The 18,486-nt window shown below is 58.2% G+C and overlaps 1 protein-coding gene across 10 annotated transcripts in view; it reads right to left on the bottom strand.

The window, feature by feature from the left end:
- The window catches only part of Atp11a (ATPase phospholipid transporting 11A), a 93,994-nt gene that overhangs the window by 41,337 nt on the left and 34,171 nt on the right, over nucleotides 1-18,486 (bottom strand). For 9 of the 10 annotated variants that reach the window (XR_002387345.2, XR_015443851.1, XM_087193151.1 and 6 more), the window contains exons 2-5: nucleotides 8,953-9,075; nucleotides 3,154-3,243; nucleotides 2,480-2,560; nucleotides 499-606 (exon numbers count right to left, since the gene is read on the bottom strand). Coding sequence is in view for 8 of the 10 variants with exons in the window: in XM_087193151.1 (XP_087049277.1) it covers nucleotides 499-606; nucleotides 2,480-2,560; nucleotides 3,154-3,243; nucleotides 8,953-9,075 (402 nt within the window). In the remaining 2 variants the exon portion in view is untranslated. The remainder of the gene's footprint in view (nucleotides 1-498; nucleotides 607-2,479; nucleotides 2,561-3,153; nucleotides 3,244-8,952; nucleotides 9,076-18,486) is intronic. The other variant, XM_087193148.1, reaches the window with a different exon arrangement.

Raw genomic sequence — 18,486 nt, 5'->3', positions numbered from 1 at the left:
TCACGACCTCCAGCCATGGATCCGGTCCCGGGCAGTGCCGCCGTCGCAGGCCAAGGCATTAAGCTCAGGCTGCCGGAGAGACACTGCTTACATCTGTTTCCTGAGAGAGACCCTGGTGGCTAAGCCCAGGAGATGCTACAAAGGGATCACGACCGGCACAGGAACGGCCCAGGCCTCAGCTCTGTCTGCAGGGACATGCTGTCCGCGGCCCGTCTGCTCCCAGCCCTTGCCCCCACGGCCCTAGGAAGCAGCCTGAGCTGGTACAGAGGAAGCTCGGCTGGAGCGGAGCGTAAGGCTCGAGGGGCAGAGGGCTGGGCTGTGTAACCACACGCGGGAGAAGTGGAGGGAGCCGGGACGTACGGGGCGGGCCCGCTGGCCAGGCTGAGGGGAGCAGCGTGTGCTGGGCCGCAGAGGGGCGTCCACACCGGGCTGGGATGCTGCCAGGAGACGCCAGAGGACAGCCCTCCAGTCCGGCCAGCGCAGGCGGGTCCCACTCACCCTCAGCTTGCGGCTCTGCTTGCGTACCAGCTTGCCGTGCTGGATGAAGTGGACGGGACACTGGTTCATGGCGTTGTCAGCTTTGTGGCGGAGCCAGTCTTCATACCCCTGGGACGGAGGGAGAGAGGGGGCCAGGGTTAACTGCCGCAGGGGTCCTGCCTGGCAGGCGGTTGCTCAGCCAAAGCTCGGAGCACACCATGCGTCTTCTCCTAGGCCCCACGACTTGGGGCAGACATTTCCATGGCAGTGCGGGCTGCTGTAAGCTTCTGCAGTCACAGAGAGCTTTCAGAATCATCTTTATAACTGCACTGCTGTGCATGTCCTCAACATGCCCTCAGGATAAATTCCTAAAACGGAACCATCTGGTCTGAGTCAGTGGAGCGAGAGTCGGAGGCTTCTGCCTGGACACGCCGGTCCCCACCCTGGCACCCGCTTGCCCCGCACACTCGAGAGCCAGCCCAGTGGGTCTGCAGAGGCGCCAGCTCGTGAGTTGAGTCCACACGTCCAGGCTGCTCCTGATTGAGGAGACTCAAATCAACATCACGCGACTCTTGAATGCTCCACACAGTTTTGTAGTCAAAAGGATCCAGACCATCTCCCATTGAGGACCAGACTCCCAGGAGGGACGTGGGGACCCTGAGAGCACACGTGCCAGGTCTGCGGGGCCCTGCCCCACATGCTTTAGCATCAAGGCGTCAGGCACCAGCATGCCTGTTGGCGAAGGGCTGCACTCACCCTGGGCCTCACACAGCGTTCCGGGCTTTAGAAAAAAGACTAACAGCAGAAAAACACTGCTTGTTAACAAGAAGGTGACCATCAGAAAGTGATCAGAAGCTGCTGCTCTGTAATTATACAGATGTCTCAAAGGAAGCACTGACTTCTAAACACAAAAACTAACAAGGTTCAACATTTGTTGCAGAGAAAGGACTCCTGTCTAGAGCGCAGGGAGAATCCTACAAGGCATCAAAAACAAATATCACCAAGAAAAACGGGCAAAGGATTTGAAGCCATCTTGTGAAGAAGATGCATGGGTGGTCAACAAGCGAATGAGAAGCTGCAACACATCAATGCACCTGAGAGATGCCAAGGGAGGTGCCAGGCCCAGAGAACCCTACTCCCAGGTAAGGACCCCAAGGCTCACAGTCCTCTCTGTCCGTCCTTAAATACTGCCCACACTCACCTGTCAGTTAAAATGAACATGCAAGTAAATGAGAAACTAGAGAAAACCTGTACACAAATGTTCACCATAACAACCACAAAGCAGAAGTGCCTGACTGCTGGCCCACAGAGGAATGGGTGGACAAGCGAGGTCCGTCCACAGGCCGACTCCCAGTGGTCATGTGGGATGATGCGGGCAGACACTGGGCATTCACTGGGCACAAGGCAGGCGAGCCCAGGGACATCGTGCTGGTGGAAGGACTGGCCTTGGGACATACACGCTGCATGACCCTGTTAGACCCAATGCGCTGCTCAGGGACGAATGCACGGGAGGAAGCAGACTGGTATGCATTGGGGCAGGGAGAGGGGAACGCGGGGGAGGACTGCTGACAGGCAGGGGTTTATCTTGGGGGGATCAACACTTTCTAGAGCTTGGCAGAGGGGAGGATGTATCACTCTGCTGGGGAAAGGGTGGTGAGGAAACCCTGCTCTCTTCAACTCCTGGCTCAGGCTTTATCAGGAATAGAAAACATCCACCCTCCCTCCCAGAGTTCAGCATCCGATCATAACGCATGCCCCAGACTTCTGCAGGAGCAAAGGGGCCAGGCCCAGGGTGTCCACACAGCACGTCTGCGCCAGGGGCCTCCGGCTGGCTCGGGACGTGGAGCCAGACTCCAGCAGCCACCTCTCGGATTGCGGCGTTTTCAGATGTGAAGCCCAGCCCAGCCCACGACTCTGTGGAGCAGCTGTCACACCACTGCCCCGCTCTGACATTGGTGGGCGGTGGCTGAGCTGCCCTCCCTGTCCGTGGACTCTCTCTCACCTGTTTGATGGCTGTGACGGTGATGACGAAGAAGAGCGGGAGTCCGCTGGTCACCGGGCTCGTGGGCGTGTCGATGATCAGCTGTGGAGGGTGTGCAGACACCGTTGGCCAGCGCGAGGCCCTGGCCGGCTTGCACCGCCACCCGCCACCGCTGCTTGCTCCCCGGACTGCGACCCCAGCCGAGTGGAATGGAGCACATCCCCTCATTGAAGGGCGTCATCAGGAAGCCACACTTAGGAAGCTCAGGGACAAGAGTCCGGGCCACTGTGCCTTTCACTCCTACATGCCCTGGGTCACGCTCTGTGACGCTGTTTGGATAATCCAGTGCTGGGGCAGTTTTGAAAAATCATCTCCCATGTCCTTACGATTTAGCAAAACGGGACTGATTGTGTTCTCAAAACACAAGTGCCTATCGCTCCCTAATCCACTCCCCGCCGTGTGCGCTCCATCTTCTCCTTTAAAGTTTGGGTTCTTTGGATTTTCTTGGGAGCAGCCAGACTTAGCAACAGGCTCCACCAGCAGCGGTGAGCCGGCCCTGCTCTTCCTGGGTCCAGGCAGGACGCGGCAGGAGGGTCTGCTCGCACACAGTGGCCGGCTCGAGTGTGCCCGCTGAGGCCGTGGTGCCCACGTGAATAACATGTCACCTGCAGACAGGAAGCCAGGAGCAGACTTACCTGTACCAGAAATATGATGAGAAAATAAAAGTTGGCAATTCTTCTGAACTGTTCAAATAAGTTCTTAGGTATGAAGTTCCAAAATGTGTACTGCATAAAAGAAAAGCCAATAAGGCTCATTTTGATCAGATTCTACTTTTTGTTCATAATAAGCATCACTAGACTTCAAAACAAAATCTTTAGCTTATTTTTTTATTTATTTTGAGACAGGGTCTCGCTCTGTAGTTCAGGCTGGCCTTGAACTCACTATGTAGCCCAGGCTGGCCTTGAACTCACAGCAGTCCTCCTGCCTCAGCCTCCCAAGTGCTGGGATTATAGGCAGTGTTTCGTTTTTCAATTCCAAATTTACTATTTGTTGATATCTTTCAATTTGTTGACCCAAAAGATAAGCTCTGGAAATAAGAGGTATACTCCAAAGCCAGCATATACGAATTCTTAATTCCAGAGAATTCAAGACAAAATATAGTCACTCAACAACAGTTTTACTGTGAAGACGTCTTCCATAAAACCAAAGCCCATCACGGTTAACCCGAACCTGGACACCAGTCCAACACTGCTGGTTAGTTACCCCCGCTGACCGCTTCCGTGCAGCAGGGTGACCCGGTGACCACAAGCCGAGGTGATATCAGGCCAGAGCGGAGGAGGCGTCCACATGGTGGGATGCAGTGTCCGCACGGTGGGGAGTATGGTCCACACAGCAGGTGAGTCAGGCAGGGCTCAGGGTCCACCGGTGGGAGCGGTGTCCCCATGGCAGGCTCAAGGTTAGAGTCAGGCAGGGTTCAGCATGCACATGGTGGGCAGTGTCCATGGGGCACAGTGCAGCATCCACACCGCAGGGTGTAGGGTCTCTACTGGAGGGCGAGGCAGGAGAGGAGAGAGGGGTTCTGGCTGCTGTGTCCCCCACTTGCCACTGGCCTCGCTGTCCACACAAGTCCTGAGGCCACTGCCCCCATCAACCGTGAGTCCCACGCTGCTGCTCTCGCTGTTCCCTAGATTTCTCTTTGTCCGACGAGTACCGTGTGTGCATTCGTGTGGTCTGTACTCCAGGCGGAGCGTGTGGCCCTGGATCTGCGCTGGCCTGGGACTCAGATCACAAACCCGCGTCCTCTCCCCTCAGCCTGAATGGCCCTAACCCACCTGGCACAGGTCGGGTGTGGTTTTCACAGACCTCATAGGAAACCACCGCTCTTGTTTTAGCTTCTTTGCCTTAAGCTTCCTGAGGTGAGCACAGGGGTCTGTTTTCCGTTCCCACCCACACGGGTGAGGTGGCGGGCCTGCGACGCAGCCCTGCTGCACCCCACTCCACGAAGCTGCGCCCTCCTTCCTGTCCCTGCTCAGGTGGCTCCACACACGGGCCGGGGTGCTCCAGGAGGCGGCCCACGGTTGCAGAAAGAAATCAGCTGCCCTGGCCCGGCCTCCGCCGCCCTCCCAGCTCTCTTAGGGTCCAAGCTGTTTGACACCAGCCCAGCCCTTTATCAGACCTGCGCCTGACTATATTTTCTAACAGGATCTTTTGCAGAGCGGGAGTTTAAAACTTCAATGAAGTCCAACTTACCAATTTTCCTCTCACGGATACTGCTTTTGGTGCTGAATCCCAAACTACACGACTAAATTTTCTCCTTCACTATTGTTTAACACTCTCACCATGACGTATGCTTTCCATTTAGGTCTCTGACCCACTGAGAGTCTATTTTTGTGGCAGGTGTAAAAGCAGTGTCTCGTTTCTTCCCGGTATGCCAACCATTCCAGCACCATTTATTCTCTCCCTGCTCTCTGTCCGCGACCGCTGACCATGTCTGGTTGTGGGCTCTGCTCTGTTCCGCCGATCTGTTTCTCACTTTCAGCCACACGAGTCTTCTTCATATCGTGGGCTATGGGAAGCTCTAGCATTAGTGCTGTCAGCCCTCCCTGCCCTCCACTCTGGGTTTTGTGCCTTTTCACGAGGATTCAGAGCTAGGTGGCTGAGATCTACTAAAGCGATGTGCTGGGACCTAGGTGTGGGTTGATGGGAGCCCCGGTCAGGCTGGTGCCGAGTTGTCCTCTCCAGGGATACGGACACCTCTCCATCCGCTCATCTTCTCCAGTCCTTTCGAGTCCTGTAGCTTTTTCCTCCTGCAGTGACTGCATCCCTGCCTGCAAGGCGAGGGTGACAGGCGGCCCTGAAGGACGGCAGCGAGGCTCAAGCCCGGCCACAGCAGGTCCTCAAAACTACAGACCCTGAAAACTGCACATACAATCAATCTTCTAAATTTTATTTATTTGGTAACAGGGATCGAACTCGGGTCCTTGCGCTTGCGAAGCAGGCGGTGGAACCACTGAGCTAAATCCCTGGCCAATCTTCTAAATTTTAAAGAGATATTTTTTTCTTTTTTGGTATCAGGGATTGAACTCAGGGGCTCAGGCTTGGCAGGCAGGCGCTGCACCGCTGAGCTACATCCTCAGTCCAAGAAAGATATATTTTCTCTTAAGTAGACCATAAAGAAAAAAATCAATTACTTTCCATTCATTTTTAAAAGGAGAATTGGGATATTCTGTCCCCAGCATTTATATTTCATATTCTTTTCCTTTTTAAGAGATACCCCAAAATGGAATTATTTTAAGGTCCTACTCTATGAAATCAGCTTTATTCCCCTGCACCCAGACAACAATTTGTCACCCATGAATTAATTAAAGTATTTCCCCACATTTCTAATACACATTACTTGGTTACAAAGCGTGTGCTCTGAGGGAGGCGGAACCTCAAGGTCCATCAGCAAGGCCACGCTTTTCCCTCCAGACATCAGCTGGCTCTGTGGCTGTCCCCACCCTTGGCGGGACCCTGAGCCCACGTGGCTGCCAGCTCCCCCAGTGAGCCAGGCTCTGGCTGGAGCGTGGCTCCTGCACGCCCCGCCTGCCCCACCCGAGTCTGTGCCATGAGACAGCGCAGAGCAACCCGGGCGCCGCGTCTGTGCAACTGGACACTGTCCAGCTCCTGGGCTATTATTTCCCTGAAACGGATCCGGCCGCAGGCGTGCATGTGACTGCCCTAAAACACACTGGTGACCAGATTCTGGGCCATGTGGGTGGCTGCCACCCATGCAGGGTGAGGCCCATCTTTCTCTGTGACCGGAGCAGGCACGACAAGGGCAGTGGGTCAGGACCGTGCTGGACGGCTGTCAGAAGGGGGCCATCACACACAGGGCAGGCTCAGGGACAGCATGGCTGAGGGCGCTGACCCCTCCCAGGGCCCTGCGCATGTTCTGCTCTTCAGTTCCTCACAGATACTTGGGATGGTGACTCATGGCCGCTCCTGGGCTTGGGGCTTAAATGGAAACACACATCTACCAGGTGGGAGGCTAATTCTAATTCCTCATTTCCTGTGATCAAAGAGATTCTCCTTTCTTGAAGGCACAGACTGGTGGTGTAAAGAAAGGAGTCCTAGGGCTGGGGATTTAGCTAAGTGGTTCTGGCGTCTACCTCGCAAGCACAAGGTCCCAAGTTCAATCCCCAGTACCAAAAAAAAAAAAAAAGAAAGGAGTCCTTGATTCTGCAGCACCCAAGGGGCAAAGCGGCGTGTGCACAGATGTTGTTTCTGAAATGCGGGGTGGCGAGCAGCTGACCCTCACTGTCCATGCCAGGGGCTTTCCCGGGGGGACCTGTGCCCATTGTCACCACCTTTCCTCCTCTCACCAGGTGTTTCCCCCTACAAGGGCCCAGAGCGCTGAGATCGGTCCCATAGAGGCTGCAGAGGAGCCAGAGCAGGAGGAGTGTGACACAGGAGGGCCAGGCACTCCCCATGCTGAGGCGCGAGAGGAACATGCTGAGAAATGTCCTTCGGTTTTATAAGGAAGAAACCAAAATTCTCATCCAAGAAAACATGGACGCAATTCTGCTGACATTCTCCAAAACCTGTTGTGAAATTCCTTGTTATCAATGAAAACAGTCAGAGTGCTCCAGTGCATACTGGAGAATTGCACAAAAATCCGCCTCAGTCTCTGTGAGTCAGAGGTGCTCGCAGCTGACCCTGCTGGCTTCCAGTCCTCCTGTCCGGGCTGGTCCACTCCTTCCTGGGTCTGACCCACGTGCTCTCCCTCTGCAACTGTGCTTCTTAGGACCTGGCTGTCAGAGCAAGGCCAGACCCACCTCCTCCAGCAACCAAGGCCACAAGGGCACAGGGTGGTGTCAGAGCGAGGCGTCTGGTGCTCTGGGGCACCTCGACCGCCATCCGCCCTCCCGCTGGCAGAGCCAGGGACCCCAACTGCTCTCTGAGGGTATTGACTTGATCCTGCTGGTTCCTGCTGGAGGGCTTCCTGGTATGCAGGGCCCTAGTGGAGAATCAGTTTTGACACGCTCCTGATACCCACGGCTCCCATGCAACCACCCGGGTTTCCCCCACCACCACCCCTGGGGCTCCCGTCCCACAGGGCCCTCCTTTGGGCTGCAGGAGTATTTGAAAACAAAAGCAAAGAAGTGACAGACTGGCCCTGAAACTGCTCGGACAGCCAAGGTATGGACATCGCTCCATTCAGGCTTCTCTCCACAAACTGCTGCCAGGGGCTTCAGAGTCCCATCTGGGGCTTTCTGCGGCTGCTCCCTGAGGCCTGCAGAACTTGGTGACTTCCCACTGACCAGGAAGAGCCAGAGGCCAGGGTGCCAAGGCACAGCCCTACCCCGGGGCAGCCAGGGCCCGGGTGTGTATGGAGAGCACAGGGCTCTGACACACGGTCCTGTGGGTCGATGTGGCAGCCTCGCTGACAGCTGCCACCATCTCGGGCCCCTGGGCCGACGGCCCGGCTGCCCGACACATGGCCATGGGCAGAGCACCCGCCCGCCCTCCTGCTGCTCAGTCTTGGCTTCTAAGAGCTCACTTAGCAGGTCCTCATTTCTCAGCCTCTGGGGCCAGAGGGCACCACACACAGAAACCCTGCGAGGGCCGTGGGCCAGCCGGTCACATGCAGAGCACCGGACTCTACAGACCTGTTTCTGGGGTGAGCTCCTCTTCGTTTATCAAGTCTGTAGATGGAGGGCCGCTGAGTAGGTCGGGATTCTGCTTTTGAGCATTTTATTTACCTATGTTGTGTTTCTAGATGTTCAAGTCACACTTTTTAAAACTGTGCTGTTATAAACAAAACCCATAACAAAGGCTCTGAGAAGCTGAGCTTTTCCGGTGTCAGATGGTAACAGACGAGAGGGCCTCTCTGAAGTTCGTGAAGGACTTGGCCACTCTGCCACAGGTCTGCACACAGGAGGGACGCCGCGAGAGGTAAGTGACCAACTATCAGGCCTGCTGCTCCAGTCCCGCCCAGGATGCCTACGCCCAGGGCAGCCGACCCCCGGCCGCACCACTGCACACCCTGCGCAGGCTCGGACACCGCACGCCCTGCATCTGGTGTGTGTGTGGGGTGCTCCCCACCTGCTGCTCTCCTGCCTGGTCCCTGGCTGTTCCCACTCATGGGGAACATGATTCTGCCCTTCCCGCCTGTGACGACCAGAACTCCTCCTGCTCCCTGCGCCCCAGGCACCCCGATGCTCAGTGCTGTTCTCCTCAGGAGCTGAGGCCGTGGAGGCAGTGGCGTGTTCACATGTCACATGTGAGGAGACCCTGGCCGGGGTAGTGGGTGACAGGTACTCACCCTCTGCCTGCAACACAGCCTTCACAGAGGGGAAGCTGGTGTGGGGGAAGTGAGCAGCATGAGGTGTGGGCGGGAGAGGCAGGGGGCGCAGCCCTGGTCACACGCTCTTGGGTGGGGCCGCGCCGTGACCAGGGTGCAGGGGCAGCTGTGACTGCAAGCAGGGCCACTGCGGAGTGCAGCGGGCTACCTTGGAGGAGACGATCCTGTTGTCGGGGTATCTCTGTGGAATGTAGGCCTCGGCGCCCGGTGGCGGCTCCTTGTGTCCCACGTAGATGGTGCGGCTGTCCACCCAGTTCTCCTCCCCGGCGCACTGTGGGGACAGAGAGGGCAGTGTCAGCCACTCCGGGGCACCTGCCACATGGCTCCCACCCTCGCCTGCTCCTCGGCACAGAGCCGTCTCGTCTGCTGCACCGGGTGACAGGGGAGGGTGCCTTGTCTCCCTGCTGCACAGGCCTGTGCTGCGCTGTCCCCAGTGGCGCCAGGGTGGTCGTCTGTGCCATGGAGACTCGGATTCTCTGGATGCGGCTGTTGTGAGAACAGCACAATTCGGGCTCATTAGAAACAGAGCTCGGCAGGACCGGTGGGGTCTTCCGGCTGACGATTTGGGGAAAGGAAGCCAGAACCTTGGCTCAAAACAGCACAAGCCCTCCACCAGTCAGGCAGGAGCTCGGCAAGGCTTCCTGAGAGGGGCGGGTGATGGGGTCTGACTTCCTCTGATTCGGGGCACAGCACACAGGTGGTGAGGATGCAGCTCTGCGAGAGGGACCTGCATGAGCACTCCTCCTGACTGGGCCGTGCACAGAGGAGGGACCAGGACACCAAAGCCACGCTGAGCCACGGCCCGCATGCCAGGGTTCCAGGAGCAGGGAGGCAGCAGCCCCGGGTGCAGCAAAGCGGCGGAAACCAAGGCTCCCGGCCGAAGGGGCAGGAGTGTGAGGCAACACTGACATGTGCTGAGGGCCCCACCCCACCCTCCTGATGTCCGGCTCTGTCCCCCAAGGTGCTGGCACTTCACAGAGCTGTCACCCACGCAAGGTGCCCAGCCAGACTCTGGGGGTCAGGGCCAGGGCAGCAGACCTGCCCTGGGGGCTGGTGTCCACAAGAAGCCCTGGTATGTGTCCCCAGCACGCAGTGCGCTGCACCTGTGTGGACCTCTGTCTCTCCTCGGGAGCAGCGACCTATCCTGCAAGCACCCATGCTTCCCTGGCTGCCGAGCATCCACATGAGCAAGGGGAAGGCCAAGTCCCTGGATGCTCAGCTGCACCCTCCAGGCACCTGCAGGGACGGTGAAGGTCACGTCCACGGGCGCTGGGGCCACCTGGGCCCTGGGAACGGACCAGACGGAGTTGCTCCTGGCCAGACCAGGCTCCATGGCACAGATGTACCAAGAGCATCCTCCTCACAGCATCCTGGGCTGCAGCTCCTGGGAGGGACCAGAGGCTGGGCAGGGTGTGCAGGCTGAGAACGCAGGCCCTGGCCCTCCCTTCTCCTAACGTCATTGTCACTGACCTAAAGCACTGCAGGGAGTCCCGTTACCTATATGTATGTCCACAAGTTCCAATACTTTATACACGGCCTGAGATAAGTCACCCTCGAGCAGCATGACCAGCAAGCCAGGAGGCTGGAGACGTATGCATCCAGAGACACAGCCCCCAGGGCTGCCAGCCAGGTGAAGCCAGCAGCCTGGGAAGCCTCCCTCTGGGCTCCACCACTGCCCGCAGCAGCCTTCCCAGCCATGGTGAGGCTGCCACATCCTTGACAGGGATCTGTGGCCCTCATGGTGCTCACACATGGATCTCTACACCCAGGAGCGGGGAGCCCTCCTTCTCCCATCTCTCTGGACACAGCCAAACCTACAACTATGCATTCTCAGGGACTTGGGAAACCACACTGAAGAACACAACTGAATGGAAGAAGAGGGCATGCATATCTGTATACCACGTGGTTCTCCCAGAAGATTCTGGGGCGGTGGTGGCCAGATTCTGGGTGACTTGGAAGCTGAAGCCACCCAGAGCCACCAGGGGCTAAACGGAGGGGTATGGGCACCTCCTGTCCACTTCCGAGGACACTCACTGAGGCCAAGTCACAGGCCTGCTCTGGACGCCCCGCCCTCCGCTGTCAGGGGCCTCCCTGTGCCTCCGCGCCTGCTCTTCCGCCCCCGGGGAACAGGGGACTTCTTGAAGCAGGTGCACATTTGGGGACGATGCTGTGTGCTCATCCCGGACCACAGAGAGAAAGGTGGGAGGGGAGGTGGAGGGCTGCAGTCGGGGACAGGGGCAGGCACTGGTGCTGCACCCCCTTCCTCCAGGCCAGTGAGGGGGCTGGGGAGAGGACGCCCAAACTGCAGCTGGAGTGGAAGGGAGGCTTTGGAGCTGGCAGGAAGGGTGTGGCAGTCCTGCTTCATCCCTGGTCGGCTGGCTTCAGGGCAACGCATGGGTGGACCCCGGCTGCTCCCGGGGACCTCGAGGATGCAGTGAAATTCTAATCCCGCTGTCCCTGACTGCTCCCTGAGAACCACTTGACAGAGTCAGGCCGAGCCAGGAGGCCTTGCTGGGAAGACTCAGCTCACAACGTGGACACAGTTAGCAAGGACCATGGTGACAGTGCAGTCCAGGCCGCCACGCGACCCTGCCCACAGTGGCTGACAAAGCACCGAGGGCCAGAGCAGCACAACCAAGGGAGTGCTGCACACGGCTGGGGCTCAGAGCCCTCCTGGCTCCTGCTCCTGGGCAGCATCGGGATGTGGGTTGGACACAGCAAGGAGGGTGCAACCAAGTGCGAGGAAACTCCGAGGCCTGGAAGGAGGAGCAGGCAGGGGCTTGGTAACGGGCCGGGCCCCCTGCCCATCCTGGCCCGGGCCTGGTCGGACCCAACGTTCCTGAGCACCCCAGGCGGAGCACAGAACGGGGCCGCTGAGGCCACACTGTCCAGTTTGCCACAACGACAGGACTGACCCCTGGGCCTGCTCACTCCAGTGAATGATCTACCTACCTCCAAGCTGCGTCCTCAGTCCTTTCTGACAGCTTTTGTTTTGAGACAGTCTCACTAAATTTCCCTAACTGGAGATCCTCCTGCCTCAGGATCCTGAGTAGCTAGGATTACAGGTGTGCAACAGCACACCTGGGTGCAGAAGTGCATTTAAAATAGAGATTTGTTTTAAAGAAAAGTAATTTGAGACTGTTTACTCCTAAAATTTGGGCAGTGAATAAGAGGCGGGAAAATATAATCCCATAAACTTTAAGGGGTTAGTCATACTTGGATGTTAATTTTTCTTCTTTCTGATATTTATTTATTTTGAGACAGGGTCTTCCTATGTAGTTCAGGCTGCCCTGGAACTCTAGTAGCCCAGGCTAGCCTGGAACTCTCAGTGATTCTCCTGCCTCAGCCTCCTGAGTGCTAGGATTATAGGTTAATTTTCAAGAGAACAAAAATCTCAAGCAACTCTGCCCTGCCCAACTTCAGAACATGGGGCGCTGGTTCCCACTGCCCTGCACGCCTCTTGCTGGAGGCACCACCACTGCAGTCACGGTCAGGAGCTCCCTCACCATCCACCCCAGACTTCGGGCACAGGTGGAGACAGGCAGCTTGCAAGGCGCTGCCTGGGGCTCGCTGTGGCGTCAGCAGGGTCCCTGAGCACAGAGGGGTCTTGGGCCACGCACACCCCACTCTCCCGGAAGCCCCTTCCCACCATGACAGTGCTGCGGCATCTCTAGGTCACCGCGGGGCTGCATCCCGAGGGGGCAGAGGCAGATCTCAGGTAGGGTTCGCGTCTAGCACTGCGGAGTCCGGTTCCTCTCTTGCATGTTCTTCTTATGCGTCCAGGATCCAGAACCAGAAAGTTGTCAAAGGCTGTGTGCCGACCTGGAACTGGGTTTGCCTGAAGCCCCAGACTCCGCAGTGCAGCCCAGGGGCAGGACAGGAATGCTTCAGAGCACCTCGGATCAAACCGGCTTACAGTACAGAAACCGAGGCCAAAGGGGGCCGCTCTGCTGGCTCCTGACCAACCCCCCTGGGTCACGTCGCTACATCTGCAGATCTTGGGGAACCCCGGCTGACCCCCGCAGGGCGACAGGAGCTCTGCAGGTTCCCCAGGAGGCCGAGGTCCCTCTCTTCCTCTCCCATGACAGCAGCTTCTTCCTCGAGCCATCCAGAGGAGGTGGACGCTGTTGCAGACTGAACAAGGACCCAGCTACCGTGGGGCCCAGGATGTAGGCAGAAGCCTAAGGAGAGCTGCAAGCTAATGCTGAGCAGTGCTGGGACGCTTAGCTCAGTCATCACTGGGGAGGGACGGGAGGCGCCCGGCGCCTGTGCTCGTCTGAGGATCCGTCCACCCTGGGGTGCCAGAGGGGCCGCTGAGGACGTTGCTGGCTGTGCTTGGGGGGCGTCTGGCTGGGAGGTCCCGGGGGTGGGGGAGCCGTCCGCCAGAAACCCTTGTCACTATGCACCTGAGACGCGCACGGTGCCTGGAGAACAGGAAGAGCTGCCCTAGCTGAACCCTAGACGCACAGCGAGGGCGGCAGACCCGCAGACAGCTGGGGAGATGGGGCGCACTGCCCTGGGCAGCAGGGAGGCAAACCTTGGGCCTAACACTGACTGCCTAAGGGAAGCGTCCCGGCAGGCTGATCCACAGGGACAGAGATGTGCGGTGGGGTGGGGGCCAGCTGCGGGAGGTTTTAAAGATGCTTTGAGATTAAAGCAGCCTGTGTGTCCATGGACAGGTGATGGACAAAGAAATGCAGTGTTCACAAAAAGTGGAGCACTACTCTGCCACAAAGAAGGATAAACTCGAGTCCTCTGTAGGAAAGTGGATGCGCTTAACAGAAAGTTGAGTGAAATCAATCAGACACACAAGCCTAAACATCGCATGGTTTCTCTTACATGAGAAACCCAAAGTATAAATAAGTCAAAGAGCAAAACAAAAGACAGATAACAGGAAACAGGAAGACAGACCTTTTGCAAATGGGAAGGACCAAGAGTTGGAGGGAGGGGGAGGGAAGGAAAGGGGCAGGAAAAGAATGGACCTGGGTGATGTCCACGCACCGACTCCCCCTGAGGAGTGTGACCATTAGCATTGCAAACTTGCAATGACCAAAAGATTACATTACGCTGGTGGCTGCAGAACTTGGTACAGACGCAAAAACCACGGTGCTGCACTCTTCAGACAGATGACATGGACCTGTCACCCATCGCAACAGAGCTACCTCCCCTCCCAGCCACACAGGCTCAGAGCCCAAACACTGTGCTGGGTGTGTCCAGCACTCTGCTAAGACATTTTCCCAGCAAAACAAGACACGACTTCTACTACAGCGTGGCAGACTCTCAAGTCTGGGATAAACTGCAAACAGCTTTAACATCTAGCTTTTAGCCAGGTGTGGTGGCACACGCTTGCAATCCCAGCACTCAGGAGACTGAGGCAGGAGGATCTCCACAAGTTCCAGGCCAGCCTGGGCTACATAGTGAGACCCCACCTCAGAAACACAAAAACCAAACAGCAAAAAAATGTTCTAGCTTTAAATAAAGCATTTCGCCATGGATATAGCTGAGTTTTCTGCAGGTCCAGGGAGGTGGCTGCCGGTGGGGACCCTGGGAGAGAAGAGGACGGAGAAACCAGGGGTCACAGATCGGAGCCACCATGGCCTGAGCCCTTCTCCAAGCTCGAGGCCAACACAACGGCGCAGGCCGGATTTCCCCGGCGCCTCTGTGAGCACGCTGGAGCCCATCACTGTGCCAGGAGGACTGGGACCTCTGCACGGAGAGTTCAAGCGGGAGATGCCACCTGCCAAAGTCCCTGGGTCCCCCCATCTCTGCCCTGATGGCAGAGCCCCGCACAGCAGCCTGGAGCTCCAGGCCGGCCCTCCTGTCACCTCATGAGGCCGTCGAGTTTCAGCTGAAACAAACAACCCACTAACTCAGTTACGGTGGAGATGAACACAGGCTGCCGTCCAGCCTCCTGCACAGGCCGATCTACAGCGGCAGATCCTCCTGAGGACAGTCTTCAGATTTTCAGGGATCAGGGACAACGCAGTCCCTCGTCGGTGTCTGCACACGCTGCCAAGACAAGACTCCCACATGGGGGCAGAAGACGCGTGTGCTTCAGGTTCCTGTGCCACTTCCCAGAGGCTGCCTCCCAGTCACAGGGGACTGAGAGGCCTCCGCCAGTCTGCATGAGGCGGTCTTCACCCTCCCGACACGGGACTCGCTGGGTGTGATGAGGAAGAGCAAGTCCCCTGCTGGTCTGGCTCTGGTCTGCTGCTGCCTGGCCCCGAGGCCAGGGCTCTGGGGCGCCGCCATGCCAGTCACCTCACTTCCACAGGGCACAGGGGCGGAGGCTTCCTGCTTCTCACCGCTCTCACCGTGATCCATGAGGGCAACTGGGTCTTCTCTGTCCTGTAAAAATCTTGCACATTTGCTGGCTCTTGCTGCTTTTTCTGCCACGTACCTGTTTTTAAACACAGACTCGTCGGGATGAGGAAGGCACACTGAGCATCCAACCTGAGGTGGAAACTTTCACACTCAGCGACCTGACTTAGGACCTGTGGGGACCAGAGCCGAAGTAAAACCATCAGCTCTGAGCAGAATGACTGGCCCACTCTGGACCTGCAGGCTCTGAGCCCACAGCAGCGGGAAGGAGCCAGAGCTTCCACTTCCACAGGCTCAGGAACCAGGGGCACAGCAGGGCAGACATGCTCAGCGTGGACTTCCTGGTCCTGGGAAACGGGGAGCTATGAGCTGAGGGCTCCATCCTGCCCCCGCAGTGTCTCTGAGAGACTAAAGAAGGTGCCCTGTGCCAGATCCCGGCCTGCAGAGCTGGAGACGGAGCCGCTCTGGCCATGGGCACTGCTGGGCTCCGACAGTGCTGCGGGTGGGGCTGGACGCCTGCGCCACTCCACCCATGCTGCACACACACAGAGGCTCAACATTCCCCGCTGGGGGCCTCAGCTCCACTTTGCTGTGCCGTGTGCTGGTGGGCGGGGGCACAGGTGCTGGAGATTGCGACCTTGGGCAGGGGTCGCTGGAGGTCCGTGAACTTGGCCAGCAGCACTCGAGCCTGGGTCCCTGCTCCAGCACTGAGAGAGAATCCAGTTTTGACACCACCAAGAAGGCACTGCATGGGTGCAGTTGCCCACACGGGGATCCTGCTGCCTGGCCCGTTCACCCAAACACCTTAGAACTTGAGTTACTGGCAAATCCTGGCTGCTCCCGGGGCCCCACAGCTGGGTAGCTCGGCACCGGCCCTCTGTGTCCTTGCTGGGAAACAGGGATGGGGGAATGGGAGCCCGGCAGCGGATGCTGGGGGTGCCCTGTACCCCGTGGCCAGCAGTACGTGGTCAGGACACGGCCCAGGACAGCCATGGCAGGTGGTGCTGCTTTATGAGAAAGAGAAGGGTATGGGGCATGACCGGACTCGGGGGCTGAGAACTGCCGATGTCCCTGCCTGTCCACCTGCTCCCCACTGCACCCGCACTGCAAGGCCTGCACATCGCGATGGGAGCCTGCAGTGCCCAGCGTCTAACACTGCAGCAGATCTTCTCTCACCCCCAGCATGGACAGAGGTGGCAGAACACAGCGTGGACAGGAGCAGCCGCCACAGCCGCCTGCCAGGACGGCGAATCAGCCACATTGCAGGACACAAGCAGCCCTGATGCCGCCCGCACCAAGACAGAAAACTGCCACCCGGAGCGGGCAGACACCAAGCAATTTCTATTTCTATGCTAATCTCTCATGACTGATTCCCTCCTGAAGACGAATTAGCCAGAGGACTAAGCAAACACAGCCGAATTCACAAACACCAACATGTTAGTACACAAGGGGGCTCTGAAGAGCTGAAATTATATACCTTCCAACGGCATGGCAGGCGTATTTGCACAATACTGGATACCCGTCTAATGAGGACGAGCACAGGCTGAGTCAGTAATTAAGGCACAGTGTTTGGCGATGGCGCTGAATCTGACAAATTGGCTAACAACCCACATAGGACAACTTCGGAAACCAAGAGGCAGCTGGCTGGCTAGGGTCTTGGAAGCAAGCTGCCTGCCCCTGGCATGAATCTCCGATCCCCGACACTAAGATTCCACCTCGGGGATGGTGCCCTCTCAGATGGGGCAGGCTGAGGGCATGGGCTGGGTGAGCAGAGGCCCCTGCCTCCCCAGGGCACACGGCTCATCACCAGCAGTGAGAACTGAGGCTGGGTGGAACACAGGGACGGACATGCAGGGGGTGAAGGCGGAGGGAGAGCCCAAGAGCCAGCAGTGCTCGGAATAGCCGCCGGAGAAAGGAAAACTGCAGAGCAGCCTGGTGTGGGGCGGCGCCTGGAAGTCAGCACCAGGCCAGGCAGAGAGCAGCAGCCTGGGAGCTCGGGCAGGACCTCCGCACCCTCCGAGGGCCGGGCCGGTGCTCACAGTGCTGGTGCGGTGCAGACGGCGGGAGCCTCCCCAGCTGGGAGCATCCTGGTCACTGCCTGCCTGGAGGGAAGAGCTGGCCCTCTTCTCCGACACCAGGTTCTGGCCTGTGCCCCTGTCCCAGTCACCCTGCATACTGCATCCGGTGGTTCTCCCTCCTTCCCTTTATATTCTGCTCCTGTACACAATGCGGCCAAGTCAGAACTGCTCCCTGTCCTGAGACGGGGCAGGCGCCTGCTCCACAGGATTCACAGGCCCAGGCTCTGAGGCTGCGTTCACCTCTCTTCTCCCCTCTCTCCCACGCTACAAAACAGAAGAGTCTGGTTTGCAAATCCTGTCCCCTCCTTACACTCCCCTCAGGTCCAGCTCAAGGCACGGCTGGTCCGAGACACCACTGTGGGCCCTGGGTATGGCGGGCAGATACAGGCTGAGCCTCTGCCCCAGGTCCTGCCCATAGCAACACACTCAGCACTGCCCTGTCCTTGCTCCACCAGGAGCCGTGCTCGGTCCTGATGCTTAACACCAAAGAGCGTCACTACAGCCGCACTGGGGTCCAGGTCCAGGTTCTGCCCCAGCTGAGGAGCTGCACGGGCCTCCCAGGTGGACCCCAAGCCCAAGGACCACAGCTGCAGGCTGGAAGCCAGGCGCCCGCACACGTGCACACACACAGCCACCTGTCGGTCAGCAGGGACATGACTTCATTCCCTCCTGCCGCCGGCTTCCGCCACACTCAGGATCACTACTCCCAGGCTCTGGAGGGTTTCGGGGCTTGCAGTGTGTCTGGGGGAAGGAGAGGGCTGCCTTCACTGTGAAGCAGGAGGAGTCGCTCAGCTCTCGGAATAAGTCTCGCTCGGCACATGCTCGTCCCTGCACAGATGACTGGGGTCTGGGCACCTTGCACACCGGCCTGAAGTACAGGAGCAGGACTGGGGCAGCGGGACTGCAGCCTACAGCCAGTGCTCCTCCACGCCCACTGCCTCCACGGGGCTCAGGGAGCTCCTGTCCATGAACGCATCACCACATGCTTATCTGCTCCCAGCCGCCCTGTCCCCCTCTGCCGGCTCCTCAGGGGCTCCTGTCCACCAAGTCACCATGCCAGTGCTCACATTAAGCTGGGAAGCGGTCAGGACCCACAAGCATGCTCACCGAGAGGGTAGGGGACATGGGCGGCACTCAGGACAGCTTCAGAGTGCAGAAGCCAGGGCTGGGGATGTAGCTCAGTGGCACAGTGCCTGCCTGGCAAGCTCAAGGCCCTGACTTCGATTCCCGGTACCAAAAAACAGAGTACAGAAGCCATAGTCAGTCAACAAACACATCTAAAC

The sequence above is a fragment of the Heterocephalus glaber genome, unplaced genomic scaffold, assembly GCF_053883595.1.
Source record: "Heterocephalus glaber isolate CG9 unplaced genomic scaffold, H.glaber_assembly_v1.0 deba00001579, whole genome shotgun sequence".
Taxonomy (NCBI): domain Eukaryota; kingdom Metazoa; phylum Chordata; class Mammalia; order Rodentia; family Bathyergidae; genus Heterocephalus; species Heterocephalus glaber.
This window is presented reverse-complemented; position numbering and strand designations above follow the sequence as displayed.